Source organism: Gopherus evgoodei, chromosome 1 (genome assembly GCF_007399415.2).
Source record: "Gopherus evgoodei ecotype Sinaloan lineage chromosome 1, rGopEvg1_v1.p, whole genome shotgun sequence".
NCBI classification, from domain to species: Eukaryota; Metazoa; Chordata; order Testudines; family Testudinidae; genus Gopherus; species Gopherus evgoodei.
In genome coordinates this window covers 238937999-238957776 of record NC_044322.1, presented here as the reverse complement: position 1 = coordinate 238957776, position 19778 = coordinate 238937999, and the positions used below count along the sequence as shown (strand labels likewise).

The following is a 19778-nucleotide window of genomic DNA, read 5'->3' as shown; positions in this document are numbered from 1 at the left end:
TACCTGTTGGCAGTTTCATTCTTTTAGTTCAAGCACAAAGATTACGCAGACATTAAAAAGTCTTTATAAATTGCCTCCTCCTCATCTGTTAATTAGAACTCTATTGCTAATCTGAATTCCAATATTTTTCATGGCTGTGCATGTGGGGAAGGAAAAATATTGGTGCAGAATTTTGTTCTTAAATGATCACAGCTGGATTTAATAAAAATGCAGAAGCTGTGGAAGTGACAGCTTGAATCCTGAAAATAGTGACTGACAGGCTCAGTGATGCCAGCTAGCTAGAGCTGAACTCTTATCTTAGCGCTAACATAGTGTACGTATGTGTCAGTAAACTGAATAGTTAGCCTTGCTTAGCTAAAGGAAAGTGGACATACTTTTAGAATTTCTTGATGATTTTCTGATGCATATAGTCGTCCATCTCGAACTATGTCTTCTATCAGCTGTTGGTAATCCTCTGAAAAATAAGGAGTAAAGGAGTTGGTAAGCCAACAGTAACCATCACAGAGGTTAGTATCTTGACAACTGCTAACTAGCCAGAAAGCATTTGAGAAGCAAATTTAGTTTTATACTCATTCAGCGTCTCCAGTACCATGGCAATTTAATATAATCAACTTAATATTTGGAGCTCTATACTGCCTTCCAACTGAGGTTCTTGGTTTTCTTTATAAATGTGAATTTAGCTTCAGAAAACCTTTTATAAGGCAGGTAAGTACTATTATCCATATTTTACAGACAAAGAAACTGTGGCACAGAGATAATAAGTGACTTGTTAAGGTTATATGGGAAGTCAGTGGCCCAGCCAGGAATAGGTTCCATATCTTCTGACTCCCAGATCTGTGCCTCCAGACCATCTCTCCTCTTGACCTTTAAATCACCTCCTGCATCCCCAGCCTAATTCCGGACTGACTAACAATTCAGAAAATTGCATTAGTGTTTGGGAAAAGAGATGCGCTAACAAAGAAATGCATCCATACTATTAAAACAGTAGTTAGTAGTGGAAATCGAGTGGACCCCGACTTTCGGATGGACAGGCAATGACACACTGTGCTAGCTCAGCTTCTCCCCCAACGCCATCACCTCTTTCTCGCCCAGAGCCCCCAGACACAGGGCTTCACCTGCCGAGCTGGGCACGCACATGGGGCGGCTCAAAAAATGGCAAGGCAGAGCTACCGGAGCGTAGCTTTCTGAAGGGCAGGCGCATAGCTCTGTCCTGGATTTCAAGTGCCCAAGTTAGGCTCCATGCCACTGTGGCAATACTACAGCCCTGCTCAGATTTGGGTGGGCCTGGATGCTACACCCATGTTTTAAAAGGAAATTTCCCCTTGAATATATGCCAAGGAGGCATCTTTGACCTATTTCCAGATGAAGATCAAGACTTTGGTTAGTTTTATGATGGTTGCTGGGATTTTCTTTATTGTATGTTCCAAATGAGAGCTGGTTAGTTATTGGAGATTTCAGTTTCCATTGGAATTATTTGTCTATACTGGCGTTGTTTTTCAACAAAGTCATATTTTTAATTATATTTTCTTAGGCACCAATAGGCCTTCATGAATGGACTTTCTATAAATGAAGAGCTATTATCAATAGTATTCTCATTATCATTATGATAAACAATGATGAACAAAGAGTTTCACTGGCTTTAATAGCAGCAGGCTCAGACTCAAAGGGTTCTGTATCTATCTTGTTGGAGTAAGAATAAGAAAAGGTAATAAATCTTAGGTATAGACCTAAAAAAAAAAAAAGGGAAAAACATTGAAGACCCAAACATTTTGACAGTCAGCACTAGAATAATTCACTGAAAAAACAAAAATGAGTCACATCAAGTTCTTTATCCTTCCCGTTTCCCTGCTCCAGTCAGTATGAGATAGATTCAGACACACAGGTTCCTAAATTCAGATATAATGCAGAGATGGAAAATGACTGCAGACTTACCATCGTATGTCACATATGGGACTTGAAATCCTTTGCCACTGTTTCCCTCATTTGATTTGAACTGAATCCATAGCTTTCGTGATCTGGAGGTAAATGCTATTGGTCTCTCATACGTCTGACATGTTTCATATGTGGTAATTGACGTAGGGGAGGCTAGAAAAATAAATAAATAAATAAACGAAAGATCTTTAAAACATAACCTTCCCTGGAGGTAGAGATGTCAACTTTTAGCACACTCATTCATTCACTCATATCTTCTCTTTAAGGGAGGTGAGGTTCTTGGTATAGAAGGCATGCCATCATTCTTTGTGTATAAGGGGAAAGCTTTTCTCTAGAAGACTATGGGCAACTCTCCCTTTCTGTCCCAAGGTGGGGTTAGTAGGCAGATAGCAGGATGCAACATGAAATTATTATGATTAGAGCTGATCAAAAAATGGCATCTCCATCCCGTGGGAAAGTCTGACATTTTGAAATTTATTTTTGTCCCAAATCTGGAAGAAAAGTTGAAATTTTGAAATATTTTGTGCAATGGAAATTCCAAAATATTTTGCTTCAGAAACATCAAAGCAACTTTAAGTAAACATTTTGTTTCAATATCAAAACACTGTGATATCCTATTCAATATTTATGAAGTATTAAATATTAAAGCCAATATGAAATGGAAAAATCAAAACAAAACACAAATGTCCAAATGAAAATACTCCATTTCGATCATGAATCATTTAGTAACTTTTCCACAACAATTCTGTCAAGATTGACATGCTCCTATGGAATACTTTGATTTGAACACAAGAGTTCTTTGTCAGAAAATGCTGTTTTCATTAAAAAATTTTCAACCAGATCTAATTATTACGACTCATATGCCAAGCAGATAGGGCACATTGTGCTAAGCACCATCCAAATGTATTAGAAAGTGGCAGTTCCTGCCCTAGAGAGCTCATACCCGAAGACAAGCTCATAAGACTCCCAACTTTGGTAGTTAGTTTGATGGCACCATATTGGCCATCACATTAGAGCAAAACATCACACTGTAGTGCAATATTAAATTACAACTGACATTTTGGGAACTAGAAAGGACCCCACAAACACCCCAAGAAGCAGTGACAGTGCTTCAGATCCCACAAATAACACATCATATGGCAGGTCTAAGGTGAAGCCAGTGTTTAAAAAGTAGGCCCTTTTACCTAGTTTAAAAGGGACCTGTAGAATTCATATCCACAGGATAATATAGGAAATTACCTTACTGTTGTAAGTTTAAAAGGAGAATTAGGGTTTATGGAGCTGATCCGACTCCTACTGAAGTTAGTGTTAACAGTCCCATTGACTTCAGTGGGATTTGAATCAGTCCCTAAATGAGTTCCCAGAGAGAATTAGTGTTAAACTGCAGTTAAGACTGAACACCATTCAATAATTTAAGGGTAACAACATTACACGGATATTGTAATTATCCCCCAAACAAGTATTACAAAACCAAGAAATTCAGAGGCAAAGTGAAATGTCAGAGAAAGCCCAACATGCTAAGGTACGGAAATGCACAGTGAAAGCTCCCAACAGCCTTAACTGTGCCCTGTAGTGATGCTATGCAATAACCATACAATTAAGATTAGCATATAAGAGAGTTTAAAATCCTGGATTAGATTAAATTGATTTTAATTACATTATTTTTTTCTTTCTTTATGGAGTCACTACAGAGCAGAGTTAAGATTGTATTCAAAGAATAAGTGCTGTATTCTAATGAAATGGTTGGATTCCTGCTTGAAGAACACAACTCAATTCAGCCTTAACTAAGGAACCATGACCAGCAATTCCATAATAAAAACATGTGAAGTTACATGAGCTAGGATAAATATGTGAAGAACTATTCTCATACTTTTGGGCATAAGAAGAAATTTCCTTCCGTATTTTAGTATTGCTGTTCCTGTAGGAGCATTACTGGCAGTGAAGGTTTTTTCCCGGACGCACCCAGCATTGAACAATATTGGAACCAGGATGCAGGACTTGATGGACCACTGGACTGGTTGTGACGAAGTGGGGGATTTTCTTGTTTTTTTCAATGATTTGCATGCAGAGTGTGTGGGACTCAATTTCCCTGGGTGTTATTTGTTTAACGAGGTGGTGTGAGAGGGAGTTTGTTGTTACAGAGGACCAGTGGTGACCTTGTCTGGCATTTGGGACCCCGGACAATGGCCTGGAGAACGGATACCCCAGAGACTGGTGACCGAGAGGTCCAGCTCGAAAGTCACAGCGGGTTCGGGCCAGTGGGAGGACAATGAGCTGAGGGGAGAGGATCCTGGTGGCCTGACCAGCTGGTTCCACCAGTGGGGAAACAAAGCATGGATGGGAGGAAAGGAGGCCCAGGTGGCCTGTTTATCTGGGACAGAATACAAAGGAGAGAGGCAGGGCATGTGGGAAGGTGATACTGGATGCTCAGCTGGAAGAAGGGGGTTTCTGGACAAGGGAGAGAGAGCAGCCAGAGCCCACGTGGATGCAGGACAGACCTAGATATACTGTCTGGGAGAGGTTAGGCCTGAGGCCCTGAGAGCTTCCTATGCTGTGTTCTGACATTCAGTAAATGCCTCTGTTTTATACTGGCTGAGAGCAACTCCAGTCTAGAAACTGGGGTGGCATTATTCTCTCTGGGAGTGGAGGCCACGGGGGTCCAGAGTGAGTGGACTCCTTGAGGGAGCCCACAGCAAGAGACAGGAGTGCTGAAGGCTCAGAGAGGTGAGTTTCCAGGAGGCAGAGGGGGATATGGCTTAACCCCTCAGAAAGAGCGGACACCTGAGAAGGTCTGTCACACTAAAGGGGGTTCCTCCCAGGGACCGAACAAAGCTGCGAGAGAACACGAGTCCTGTGAGTTCGGGACTTTGGTATGTCAATTGTTTGGCTCTTACAGAATGATCTGGTTAATTATAACATTGTTCTCTTTAAAAAGAGCAGATAAGAACTCACTTTGTACTAATCAGAGATACAGGACTGTAAGTAGAAATCCTTAAGTATCAAAAGCTGTTGAAACTATTGTACTAATTAAAATAGACTATTATTCAATACAGCTGATTTAAAAATCACGTCTTTCACACATGGTGCCTCTTCGTGCTTCGTAGAGAGTTAATTAAACGGTAAACAGAAACTGAAGGCTCAGGGAAAGATTTGAAGAGGGGAAGGACAGATGACAGTAATCCATTTGTAGTCCCAACTTCAGATGTAGAGAAATTAACTTTGTATGCGGAGACTAAAGAGACCCCCATTTTGCTATTTTCAATTAGGACAATCAGCAAATGGAATGCATAGTAAAGACTAGTACATTGTTGGCATGGGATGAGATAATATATTAGTAGAGTGACTTTCCTCATGGAAGGAGCTTAAAGCACTTCTCAGTCTTTATATGCACATAAAATTTCAGACGTTACTGAACAGCGGCGACTTCTGGAGCATCTATGTAACAACACATACCAATGCCATACAACAATTTAGAACATGAAGTGAAGAACAAAAACTAATGTTGTTTTATTACTTATTCGTTGTATTGCAGTAACACCTAGAGGCCATATTGTGCTAGGCACTGTACAAATGTAAGAAACAGATCTAAGGCCAGGTCTCCACTACAAATGTACATCAGTATGACTACGTTGCTCAGGGATGTGAAAAATCCACACCTCATGAACAACGTAGTTCTACCAACCTAACCCCTGGTGTAGACAGCGCTATGTTGATGGGAGAGCTTCTCCCGTTGACACAGCTACTGCCTCTTGCAGAGGTGGATTAACTATGCTGATCTGAGATTTGCACTACACTATAGTGTAGTAGCATCTTCACTAAAGCGCTACAGTGGTGCAGCTGCGCCATTGCAAGTGCTTTACTTGGAGATAAGCCCAAAGTCTGAGATGAGAAACAATGTGCGGATGACACACTTGGGGCACACCAGATGAGAATGAAATAATCAGTGTATTAAGCTGCAATAATAGCAGTGAATTAAGGATAGCAGAATTTAAATCCTTTCAACATGAATTTTGTCAGAAGGCTCTGGGGTTAGCATCCCTGCCCTTGCCATTGGATCCTTAATGCCCACAAGTGGCAAACGCTTGGGTTTTACATATCATCCACAAGGAAACGGCTCAAGAAGCACAGTGCCTCATGGCATCATGCTGACTCAGCAATTCTATGTGTGATGTCTTCCTCCTAACACACTTCCTGAAGCACCTAAGTACTGGATGGAGTACTTAGCCAATACTCCAAGCCAGTACTGACCAGGCCTGATGCTGCTTGTGATAAGTCTTATAAAATCACAGGGGAGGTGTCATGGCACTTATCTGTAGGCTAAACAGAAATTCCAGGAAAACTTTGGGAAACATAACAATATCCAGTTAAATTAACAACTTCTTTCTTCATTACCGCACAGATAGAATAATTGGACTGGAAAAGCAGCAAAGAATCCTGTGGCACCTTATAGACTAACAGATGTTTTGGAGCATGAGCTTTCGCGGGTGAATACCCACTTCGTCGGATGTATGTAGTGGAAATTTCCAGGGGCAGGTATTCACCCATGAAAGCTCATGCTCCAATACTTCTGTTAGTCTATAAGGTGCCACAGGACTCTTTGGTGCTTTTACAGATCCAGACTAACACGGCTACCCCTCTGATACTTGGACTGGAAACTTATGAGAATAATTTTAGAGATGATTGGCTAGCTCCTCAGCTGGTATAAATTGGCATAGTTCCAGTGACTTCCACGCATCTACACTGGTTTACACTGCCTGAGGATCTGGCCAGACAAGACTATATTATGTGCCTTCTGATTCATCCGAGACACTTTTTAATGATAATTAACACCTTGACTTTATTATTAAAGTATTCTGTTTTAGCACTAGCCACAACTTGCTGTTCCAGCTCACTGAAAAGCCCTTGTAAATAATGTCGGACTGAGCCACTGGAAAATCATTTTTGCACATTTGTCCATTCCACTCAGATTCCTTGATGTAAATATTTAAATGGCTCATGACTGGCAACTTACCACTTTTTCTCATTACTAAAACATCACCACACTCATCTTCAATTGGAAGAAATATCTCAGGAACCACAATGAGTATTCGTCTCTTTGGGGGTGGATTTATATTCCAAATGCATTCAACATTAGCTGGGTAATCACCAGGATAATTGGGAGACTCAATATAGCCTGTATAATCTCCAAGTTCCCCTCCACAGTGCTGGTCTGTGAAGAAACATAAGTTAGCATTTGTGCTTTGAAATATCTTTCAGCTGTTTGAATCTGCCACAGACACATCCAGACGCCTCTTTGTGGCTTTAGACCTGTGTAAATTCTGTAGCTGGCACTTTCCTTGCAGGGAAAAGCCTTTGACAGAATATTGACTCTTCTGAGTCAGTTGATCTTTGTTTTGCAAACCTAAATCTTAAACCTTGTCTACACATGAAAGTTGAACTGATTTAATTAAGTTAATGTAGACACTGATGTAGTTAAATAGGCACAGTCCTTTTATGTGGACACCAAAGTCGGTTAACAACACTTTGTATCAGTTGAGGCCGTGTCTACATATAGATATTGCTCTGGCTGAATTTAAATAGTTTTTAAAACAGACTTGGTTGAACCAGTGCAAAGCTCTGTGTACGCACACTCATTTTAGTTTAAGAGTGCCTCATTTTATTTTAGCTTAAATCTATTTATAGTCAATTTAAAATAAATTGACATGTCTGGGTACCATTGATTTAAGAGGAACCACACAGCCTTTTATGTGATTTTAGTTAAAATGGTACTATTTTTTATGTAGACAACCACTATCAAGTGATCAAGGAATTGAGCTAGATCAATATATGGCACTCTTTAAATTGATTTAAAAATGTCTACATATGAGGGCTACATCAATTTAACTACATCAGTTTCTAAACTTGTTTGTGTAGACAAGGCCTAACTCGTTACAAATACTCTTTAACAGCAACAAAACAACACATAGTATGCACTGGACAGAGTCCAAAACAAACCTTATGGAATTAAGATAAACTTTATTGAGTTAAGTTAAACCTTACTGAACTAGGGTTAACACCTTTTGGAGACATTGTATTACAAATGCAATTATGTATGTTTTATAGAATTATAGGGTTATAAGGGACCACAAGGGTCATCTAGTCTAACCCTCTGCCAAGATGCAGGATTTGTTGTATCTAAACCATCCAAGACAGATGGCTTTCCAGCCTCCTTTTGAAAACCTCCAGTGAAGATCTTCCACAACCTCCTTAGGCAGTTTGTTCCATTGTTCTTCTGTTCTTATAGTTAGGAAGTTTGTCCTGAGATTTAATCTAAATCTGCTGTGCTATAGTTTGAACATATTGCCTCTTGTCCTGCCCTCTGTGGCAAGAGAGAACAACTTTTCCTCATCTTTTTTACAGCAGTCTCGCAAGTATTTGAAGACTGCTATCATGTCCCCTCTCAATTTCCTCTTTTCCAAACTAAACATTCCCAGCTCCTTTAGCCTCTGCTTATATGACTTCTATTCCATCCCTCTGATCATCTTTGTTACTCACCTCTGGATCCTTTACAGTTTCTCTACATTCTTTCTATATTATTGTGGCATTGCATGTGCTTTCTGTAAAATGGAGGAGGATGCTAATGTGCTTCCTCCAATATCAACCCTTTCAAGCCACAGCCCATGGAGAGGTATGCATATATTAGCTCAGACTGGATTCTCCAGGAATCAACAAAATACTTTTGGATAAAAGCCTGGATTTTAACCTGCCTCAGGGCCTTCTTCCTGTTCCAGCAAACAGACATGACCCCTGGTCCATGGAGAGTTCAGTCCTTAGGGGAGGACTGCAAGGACTTGGCCTTCTGCAGCCTCAAAAGACTGGATGCTTGTTCTGCGCTGAAGCTCTGACGTAACCACAAGGAAACCGCTAGGGTAGGGTATTAAAAGATTGCACCTGCCAGAGCCCATGTGAGGGTTGGGATGAACTCTGGTAACCTTATAAGCATGCATATAGGTTCTTCTTTTCTTTTTTATAAATATGTTTTCTCTGTAATGTTTTTAATCTTAAGAATAAAGTAGGCTTGCTCAGAAAGAGCTGTGTGGTAATTTATTTCTGTAACAATTGCACTGTTTATGCATCTCTTTGAAGAGAAGGGAAGCACAGGGGTGGCTCTAGACATTTTGTTGCCCCAAGCATGGCGGCATGCCGCAGGGGGCGCTCTGCCGGTAGCCAGACCCGTGGCTCCGGCGGACCTCTCACAGGCGTGTCTGCAGAGGGTCCGCTGGTCCCGTGGCTTTGGTGGACCTCCCACAGGCGTGCTTGCAGACGGTCCGCTGGTCCCGCGGCCTCCAGTGGACCCTCCGCAGGCATGCCGCCTAAGGCAGCCTTCCTGCTGCCCTCCCGGCGACTGGCAGAGCACCCCCCACGGCATGCCGCCCCAAGCACGCACTTGGCGTGCTGGGGCCTGGAGCCGCCCCTGGGGAAGCAGGTGTCTAGGGCAACTGGTCTGTGCTGGGAATGACACAGTGTAGGCAAAGTAACTGTCCAGTCTGGAAATACCCAGTCAGTTTGATGTGGATCTACGCCCAAGAGACGCAGCAGCTGAGGAGCTAGAGGCTGAGAGTGGGTACCTTTGCTGGATCACTGAGTGGAAATACAGCTGCAGTTGCCATGATCTGCACAAATCTATTCTATACCACATCCCTTAAAGGCAAGAGATTAACACAAAATGCCCTCAGACTACAGCAGTTGCTACAGTCTCAAGACACTCATCTCCAGTCCAGTCATGATCAGATCAGCATTGTTAGCAGGAACTGTAAATTTTAGTTCCAAGTCATAATAATGTAAAAACGGTCATACTGGGTCAGACCAAAGGTCCATCTAGCCCAGTATCCTATCTTCTGACAGTGGCCAATGCCAGAGGGAAAGAACAGAACAGGTAATCATCAAGTGATCCATCCCCTGTTGCCCATTCCCAGCTTCTGGCAAATAGAGGCTAGGGACATGATTCCTGCCGATCCTGGCTAATAGCCACTGATAGACCTAAACTCCATGAATGTATTGAGTTCTTTTTTGAACTCTGTTATAGTCTTCGCCTTCACAACATCCTCTGGCAAGGAGTTCCACAGGTTGACTGTGCACTGTGTGAAAAAAATCCTTCCTTTTGTTTTTTTTAAACCTGCTGCCTATTCATTTCATCTGGTGGCCCCTAGTTCTTGTGTTATGAAAAAGAGTAAATAACACTTCCTTATTTACTTTCTCCACACCAGTCATGATTTTATAGACCTCTATCATACCCCACTCCACTTATTCATCTCTTTTCCAAGCTGTAAAGTCCCAGTTTTATGGATCTCTCCTCATATGGCAGCCATTCCATACCCCTAGTCTGACAATGACTCCTCTCTATGAGGTTGGGCAAATCACTAGCCGGCTTTACCTTCCTTATCTGTAAAGTGTAATAATACTCACCTACCTCACAGCAAGTTCGTAAGGCTGTGTTAAAGTTTTTATAGTACTTTTAACATGAAAAGCACTATGTGTGTGCTAATTATGATGATACGGGCACAACCTGGTCCTTGGATGCATGTATAGGGTCCTACTGATGTCAGATGGAAATGTGCAGTCCATTAGGTGACAGTATTTTCATAATTAAAAAGTAGGACGTTCTGGTGGTTACATTTTTAGAGTCAGAAGATGCTTACATTTTAGACAAAACTCCACTTTTTTTTTTTGTACATGTACTGGTGTTGGTATCACCAGCTTTTAACTCAATAGCAAGATGTGCCTGTTTCTTGGAATGGAGGATTTTTTCCGCCAAAAATTTAGTGTTCTGAACAAACATTTTGTATTTATTAAAAAAGAACAACAACAAAACACACAACCCAATATTCTGATCAATGAAATGAAAAACTGGGACATTTCAAGTATCCCCATATGAAATATGGCAACTGTCAAAGTAAAACAGACATATGGTCTCTTTAGCTACCCAAGCTCAGAGTTTGCCTTTTTGGAGAAAAAGGCAAGGGGAAAAAGCAACATGCAAAGTAATAGCCTGATCCTGAGATGTACTGAACATTTTAAATTCCTACTGAAGTTAGGCCCTAAGATCCTGATCAGTAAATTACTTAAGAGTGTCCCTAATGGGGCTACTCCTATGTTTAAATTTGGGCATGCATTTAAGTATTTTGCTTAATAACTAGATGCTACATAAGGATCAGAAAGTGTATGGGGAAGAGAGATCAATGCAGGGAGCAAAATTAATTGGATCACTTTATTTTACAGTCATCATACTGCTCCCAGTTCCCGGCAAATATCTAATTTACTCTAAATAAACTTGAAATGACTAAGGACATCAAAGATTACACATTATATAACAAGAGTGAAAGCTTATGATAGACATATAAACTAATGCTTAGCTTAGAACACTGGCTCTCAACCTTTCCAGACTACTGTAACCCTCTCAGGAGTCTGATTTGTCTTGTGTACCCCAAGTTTCACCTCACTTAAAAACCATTTGCTTACAAAATCAGACATAAAAATACAAGTGTGTCACAGCACACCACTGCTGAAAACTTGCTGACTTTATCATTTTTACCATATAATTATAAAATAAATCAATTAGAATATAAATATTGTACTTACATTCAGTGTATAGAGCAGTACAAACCAGTCATTGTTGATATGAAATTTTAGTTTGTACTGACATCACTAGTGCTTTTTATGTCACCTGTTGTAAAACGAGGCAAATATCTAGATGACTTGGTGTACCCCCAGAAGACCTCTGCGTACCCCCAAGGGTAAGTGTATCCCTGATTGAGAACCACTGGTTTAGAAGACATATGTAATCTAATAATTACAGTGAAACTATCTTAAATGAACACATTAGGGAGCAGCAAAATCTGGTTGCCTAGAAGAAACTGTCTTTAACTAAAGGTCAAATAAAATTGTAGTGGACTCCTTGGGGATACTTTAAAGTGGTAATTTAAGATACGGGGTTGCCTATGGTAGGAGATATTCAGGGCAGATTTCACTGTAGTCAAAGATTATCTGGCACTTTGAACATGCAACCAGTGACATGAGTTCATGAATGAGTGACTGTCTCACAGTATTTCATAACTATTAATGGTAGTAATTCAATTTTCAATTATTTTAGCTCTATAGAGACTCAGGATGGGTCACTGCAAAACTAGCATGATCTTGAAAGTTTATGCAAACTGTATGTTGTTAAATTGTAATCTGTACCATTCCAAATTAAAGTGATACAAAGATATTTTATATACATTCAATGCTTCTTTTCCAGGTTGTGTTTTCGTGTTTTGATGTTGTTTTCTACGATAGTAAATATTCAGCATCAGTTCTGGTGGTGAGTAGAATTACTTGCTAATGTTAAGCTGCAAAATTCTGGTCTAGCTCTAGATTCTGAACATCCAAAATCTGGGTTATTCAGATCCAGAGTTTTTGTTCAGTCACATTGCTAACATACAGGAAAATACGAGAAACTTACTTTTACAGTGTGTAACATTAGTAGAGCCATCAAAATCTGTACTTGTATTCCCAGGGCAGCTAATGCAGTAATTTTGACCAAATTCAGGCTGGTAGGTTCCAACAGGACATCTGATACATCTGTGTGTTGTAGAATTGTAGTAGTGGCCAGGAGAACAATGAACTGTACAATAGGAAGGTACATTGTTTTCAGAAAATAACAATTTTAACCGCAGTGACATCTTCCTTCCTCTCTTGACATAATCAGTAATTTCCATACTCCAAAGTATTTATCAGACAGTTAAACAGAAATCGTTTTAATGCATTTTTCTTTTACAATGGACCTTTTATTGGAATTGCGTTCCAAGAACTAAAGCTAAATTCTTACTAATCAAGTAAAATATACTACATTTATTGCCTTTAAACACAGTGATTTACAAATCGGTCATTTATATCTGAGTTTATAACAAACAGCTAGCCAAAGCCAATAGCTGTCTGCAGCAACAACAAAAATGCCTTTTGGAATTGCAGATGAGAGATTTTAATTACCAGATGTGAGACAGTGCCATAGTATACAATTGAGCAAGCGTATAGGTATATAGTCAGATACACTCCTGCCTCACGATTGTGCCATTTACATAGAAGTTTTCAAACATGTACATGTTGTACATATATGATTTCTCTCTGTCATTTTCATAATCAATGTTTAATCTCATATCATCTGTATCATGCACACTTTTTCAAATTCTTTAAATAAAAATAAAATAAGTAACACTTGAGGGTCAGATCCACATTTGATAAAAAAAAAATCAGTCTAGCTCCATGGAAGTTAGTGCAGCTAGGCTGATTTGCACTGGCTGAGGATCTGGCCCTGAATGTGCATGTCATGCATCCCAAAAAATACTATGTTGACTGCTGAGGACTCTCCAATGTCAGCAGATTATTTCTGGTTTGCAGATCTCCTGAACGTTTAACTCAGTAACACAGAGCTGTCTTTTTCTGAAGGTCTTCAAGTTCTTCAGCACTTCGAAGTGAAAGGAGAAATAGTAGAGAAATTACTAAGCAATATATTTTACAAAATGGGAAAAGCTCTGAAATTTACCTTTTGTTTCACAGTCCTGAAATGAAACAGCGCCTTCATATTTTGTCACCAGCCCACCGCCACATGGAAAACAAAGAGTCCTGCCTGGCTCAGGTTGATATGTACCAAGAGAGCACATACTACAAGGTTTAAAGCCGTCTGAAGAGAAATACCCAGGAGAACACTGCCCTAGAAATTGAATATGGTCAATTAGATTATTAAGTCTACCTCTGTGTGCACAATATAAAAATATCAGCATTATTTAACAGTGCTTCTTAAAACTTTAGAAACATAACACTAAACCTATCAATTTTATAAAAACAATTTGCACAAAACAATGCCAGTTTCTTTGTTTATCAACATTTCTGTTTGGTCTATAACGCCATTAAGGCATCATTATAAAAGCATTTTGCACTTTTAAAGCACCTTTCATCTGAGAATTTCATAGTACTTTAGCAAAATTAATTAACCCTCACAATACTTCTGTGAGGTAGGCCAGCATTCTTATCTCCATTTGATAGATAGGGAAACGAAGGCAAATAGGAACATGGGACTTGTCAGACTGGATCAAACCTGAGGTCCATCTAGCCCAGCATCCTCTCTCTGACAGTGGCCAGCACCATGATGCTTCAAAGGAAGCTGTAAGAAACTCCACATTAGGCATAAGTGAGCTAATCCTCACCCCACATTAGGTCTCACTCTGATCTTTAATAGTTAGCATTTGGATAAAGCCCTGAAGTATGAAGTTTAACATCCCTTTTTACAAAGTTTGCTTATAACAATTCTGGATATTCTTGATATCCATATAAATGTCCAATCCCTTTTTTAACCTTGTTACATTCTTGGCCCCAATGATTTCCTGGGAAACACAATTTAATGACATGTTGTATGAGAAAGTATTTTGTTTTATTGATTTAGAATTGTCCACATTGTAATTTCATTGAATGTCCTTTTGTACTCGTGTTATGATACAGGGAGAACAAAAGTTCCTCATCTACCTATATCTTCCTATATTACTCATTATTTTACAAACATTTTATCATGTCCCTCATATTTGCCTTCTTTCTAAGGTAAACAATCCCAGTCTTTGCAATCTTTCTTCATATGAGAGTTTCCTCACACTCTTGATCATTGTTGTTGCTCTTCTGCTTCAGCAACATCCTTTTTGAGATGCAGTGACCAATACTATAGACAGTATTAAAGTCGAGCCATTGATTTATATAAATTATAATATTCTTTATATTATTCATCATCCCGTACCTTCTGCAACCTATCATCTTGTTTGCTTTTTTATCACGACTGCAGATTGAATAAAGTCTTTAATGAGTGTCTATCATGATGTGTCCATGTAAGCTGTATGAGTAGTTTCAATTTTTTCTCCAGTGCGCATTACTTTGCATTTATTGACACTGAATTTCAGTTGATATTTAATTGACCATTCATCTACCATGTTCAGGTCTCTCTAGTTCCTCACATTCCTCTCTGGTCCTGGATAACCGTAATAATTTAAAGTTATCTGAAAATTCTGCTACCTCAAATCATTAATAGATATATTAATCACAGGAGCTAGTGTGGAACCTTGAGGAACCAGGCCCCATGATGAAAATAGACCTTTTAATCCTACTCTTTTCTCCCAGCCAACTTTTGATCCAGGACAATATTTTGTCTCTCACTTTATGAATACTTAACTTCTTTAGTAACCTCTTGTGCAGGCCCTTACAAAAGTCTATTGGAAGGCTAAATAAATTATGTTAATCTTCTTTCCTTTATGCACTACTTTACTGACACGTTCAAAGAATTCTAAGAGGTTAGTGAGATACTCCCACGGATTTCAATGGGACCAGGATTTCACTCGCAGAGTCCCTCCCCTCCTCCAACCACTGGCAATTGTACAAGAGGATAATTGCGCTACCAGTTTCTGAGAAACGATGTGATACTGCTAGCCTGAAGACAATTTTGCTTTGCTTTTTATGGTTTTGGGGCTAGATCCTCTGCTGATGTAAATTGGCATAGGTCCATTGGATTTAATGAGAAGAGGAGCTGGCCCTTAGTGTGAAAATTCAGTACCTGTGAAACATGATGGAGTGACAGCCCAGGAGTCTTTCTTTTGGACACAGAAGAGGTACATTCTGAACACCAGTAGTGTCAGCATTTTGACACAGCCACTAAACCTGATGTGGAGATGTGCTATAGGAGTGAAAGAGCTATTTTGTCTCCATGCCTAGTCAGTCCTTGGCTTCTCTGCTGAAATTGCCAGTAAAGTAGCCATATCATTAAATTCATCATAATAATCGGCCACCAGCACACCTCTAAATCACATGGAATTACCATTGTTGTTAAGCAGCAGGCACTGGTGTTTAAATAAGGCTAAAATTAGTTCCCTGGGAAATGTCCCACCTAAATAGATTTCCTCATTTAGTAGAGTGGATTGCGTTTATGTGAACTGCACTATAATTTACTTCAGAGTCACTTGCTTTCTTGCAACTTTAACATAGCTTTATGGCACAATATTCACCCAAAACTTCAAGCATACTTTTTATGCCTATTTTGTAAAGACTGGGAGCTGGAGATTTTCGCACATGCTAGTGAGTTACTACAGTAATGCTTCTGAAGCCATGTACAAAAGTACTGTTGATTAGAGCTGGCCAATACATTTTCAGAGAAACAGGGTTTCATTGAAATCTGCTGTTTCATCAAAGACAAACCATTGGGGACACGTATTGGTTTTGACAAAGTTTTTGATGGGACTCTCTGGCCACTTCTAGAGAGAGGAGAGCGGGGAAAAGAAGTGGGAACCTGACCTTTACAACCAGAAAACAAATACTTTAACACAGTTCCATTTAGTGAAAATGCTTGAAGGGCTTTGTTTTAATTTCAATGTGGATCAAAAATTGTAAACCCTCAAAAACTGTAGCAAAATGAAACTGCTGTCCTCCAGCAAGATCTACTGTTGATGTGTTCAGTGTAGGAAGGAACAACCTATGTAAATGTAAGTTTTATTTTATCCACAATCTATTTTAATTTCAATTTGGCAGAAATAAAAATCTACATTGTTGAAAACCTGTAGGTATTTCACTATTTTTTGAGTTGTTCAATTAATTCATCTAGTGATTACCAGCCAAAAGTCAACACTTCTCTACAGTTGCCACACTGTTTGATATGAGCTACTATAGTTATTCCTTAGTATAAGGAAAAACTGCAGAGTCTCAGATATCAATGCATGTTTACTGTAGTGACCTATGAAGCAAATAACATGACTACAAATTAAAATAATAAGTTTCCAAAATCAAATAAATTAGAGAGTATGACAGGTTTCTACCCAACATAAGCCCATAGCAGGTTAATGTAGGCCAGTAATGTAAGGTCTGAGGCCTTTTTCTGCAGCCACATTAAAACAATGAAATATCAGGCTGTTGAGAAGGTGCTCCTGTACTAACAGTACCCACCACCACCACCAGATAAAGAAACAGATCTTAAGCTGTTTAAAGAAAACGTTGTTTGATAGCATTCTGTCTGGCAAAGAATCACTTATCAACAGTTGTGGCTGTGAAATCTTTACTTCTTTGTTTTGCCTTTATGGCCCTTACTTCTCTATTGTTTATCTGTATGGTTTCTGCCTGGTTCTTTTACTGTTCCTGTCTTTTGCATAAGTAATTTTGCAAGATTTAAATCAGCAAAGGTGGTATGCTATGATTGGCTGAGGAATTGTTTTTCAATATGTGAGGACTGGTCAAAGAATTATTTTGTAACACTTCAGTAAAATGATTGGTTACGTCACAGCTAAGCAGGACTCAAGTTTCACTATATAAACTGGGGTCCAAAAGGAAGTTCTTGGGAACCAGCTCCAGGACGCAGCCCCAAGATCAGAGCTGCCAGACCTCAACCCCCTGCCAACTGTATCATGCAGAAGCTGGAGTCCTCGGCCGACCTGATCCTGACTGCCCACCAGGAGGGTTTGTCTGCCGTATTGGGACTGGTGAGCACTGTATGCTTAGCGTGTGCATTCTGTTTTGGTAACTGTTAATAAATAGAGGTTAAGGATATTACTAGGTAAGGCTCTTTCACTGGTAAAAGGTCCTGTAAGCCCACAGAAAGTTATGCATGGAGCCCTAGGAATGAGTTAAGGGTGGGTGCCAAATTAATCAGGTTATGTCTTGAGCCCTAGGAACACGGTAAGGGTGAGTGCCCTAGACTATGCGGGTAACAATAAGGGACCATTAACTTTATATGTTGACCTGGAGGGAAGCCAGGGATTGATAAAACCTAATGGCAGATGAAGCCCAGCTGGGGAAGGAGTGGGGATAGGATTATAAGACAGAAAGTGAGAGCAGGAAGAGACTGCAGGGGGGCCTTACCATGAGGTGAACTGAAGTGGCCATGTCAGATGCCAGATTAGGGTGGGGTGGGGTGCCACTAGTACCCAGAGTGTAGAAAATTGTGTCTGCTGCTGGTGCATATGTATTCTCTCTGCTCTAGATGCACAGAGATGGTGGAGAAATTGGAGAGGGTCCAGAGAAGAGAAACAAGAATGATTAAAGGTCTTGAGAACATGACCTATGAAGGAAGGCTGACGGAATTGGGTTTGTTTAGTTTGGAAAAGAGAAGACTGAGAGGGGACATGATAGCAGTTTTCAGGTATCTAAAAGGGTGTCATCAGGAGGAAGGAGAAAACTTGTTCACCTTAGCCTCTAATGACAGAACAAGAAGCAATGGGCTTAAACTGCAGCAAGGGAGATTTAGGTTGGACATTAGGAAAAAGTTCCTAACTGTCAGGGTAGTTAAACACTGGAATAAATTGCCTAGGGAAGCTGTGGAATCTCCATCTCTGGAGATATTTAAGAGTAGGTTAGATAAATGTCTATTAGGGATGGTCTAGACAGTATTTGGTCCTGCCATGAGGGCAGGGGACTGGACTCGATGACCTCTCGAGGTCCCTTCCAGTCCTAGAGTCTATGAGTCTATGAGTCTGTGAGTGCTGTGCTGGAGGAAGGAGGGCACAAGAGGCATAACAGGCAGGCAGGAGAAAAGGTGAGAGGGAATAACAGAAAGCAGCAGGATCTGCAGGGAGAGAGAGGAGGAGGAGCCTCTTATGTACCTCTCTAGCACCTGCAGCAGCCTGGACTGATTAGCACCAGCTTCTCAGGGAGTCCTGTTTCCTGCTGCTTCCCTGAACCCACTTGAGGAGAACAGGAAGTCAACTGAAGCAGTAGGAGCCAGTTAGGCCCTTAAGATGCTGATATCTTCCCTCACTCAGGCCCTGCTACCAGCCTGCTTATTTGTCCCCTTCAACTGAGTGTTGAGAACTACTATAGCTGGCACAGAACAGCAGTCATGAGTGAAAGAAGAAAATGCCCCTCTGGGGCAGCACTCAGAAAAAGAAAGCAAGCAAAGGAAGCTTTTCTATCTAAGCAGGAAGGAGTTCTCCTGAGATACATAGACACAAATGTTCATGATGAGCCTTCCAGCCCCAGTGAGGATGTGAGTGAGGAGATGCCTGATCTTCTAGTTAGTCAGAGTGCAGGTGACCTGGGAGCTACTGCAGCATCCACATCTCCATCTCAAATGAATGTAACCACGCACATTCCTAAATAAAAGTGCAGATCAGAGAAGAGTGTGGTGGAGGCGCAAGAAACAGCTGCTGCTGAGTTTAGTTCCTTAAGTCTAGATGATCCAGGACTGTGGACCCACTTTAGCAGTAGTCCGAGGGACTTCCTTGTACTGCATGGGCCACAGCAAGTGAAAAACTTCATGTTCCCCAAAGAAAATGAAAATAGAAGTTTCCATCCAACACATTACTGGCATGGAGCAGCAAAGAGTCCTGTGGCACCTTATAGACTAACAGACGTTTTGGAGCATGAGCTTTCTTGGGTGAATACCCACTTCGTCGGATGCATGTAGTGGAAATTTCCAGGGGCAGGTATATATATGCAAGTAAGAAGCAGGCTAGAGATAACAAGGTTAGTTCAATCAGGGAGGATGAGGCCCTGCTCTAGCAGCTAAGGTGTGAAAACCAAGGGAGGAGAAACTGGTTTTGTAGTTGGCAAGCCATTCACAGTCTTTGTTTAATCCTGAGCTGATGGTGTCAAATTTGCAGATGAACTAAAGCTCAGCAGTTTCTCTTCAAAGTCTGGTCCTGAAGTTCTTTTTCTGCAGGATGGCCACCTTAAGATCTGCTATTGTGTGGCCAGGAAGGTTGAAGTGTTTTCCTACAGGTTTTTGTATATTGCCATTCCTAATATGTGATTTGTGTCCATTTATCCTTTTCCGTAGACACTGTCCAGTTTGGCCGATATACATAGCGGAGGGG

The 19778-nt window shown here is 40.4% G+C and overlaps 1 protein-coding gene across 13 annotated transcripts in view; it reads right to left on the bottom strand.

The window, feature by feature from the left end:
• The window catches only part of SCUBE1 (signal peptide, CUB domain and EGF like domain containing 1), a 310551-nt gene that overhangs the window by 16326 nt on the left and 274447 nt on the right, over positions 1–19778 (bottom strand). For all 13 annotated transcript variants that reach the window (XM_030540072.1, XM_030540079.1, XM_030540087.1 and 10 more), the window contains 5 exons: positions 13493–13660; positions 12413–12574; positions 6944–7141; positions 1933–2085; positions 375–454 (listed from right to left, as the gene is read on the bottom strand). In XM_030540072.1, coding sequence (XP_030395932.1) covers positions 375–454; positions 1933–2085; positions 6944–7141; positions 12413–12574; positions 13493–13660 — 761 coding nt within the window. The remainder of the gene's footprint in view (positions 1–374; positions 455–1932; positions 2086–6943; positions 7142–12412; positions 12575–13492; positions 13661–19778) is intronic.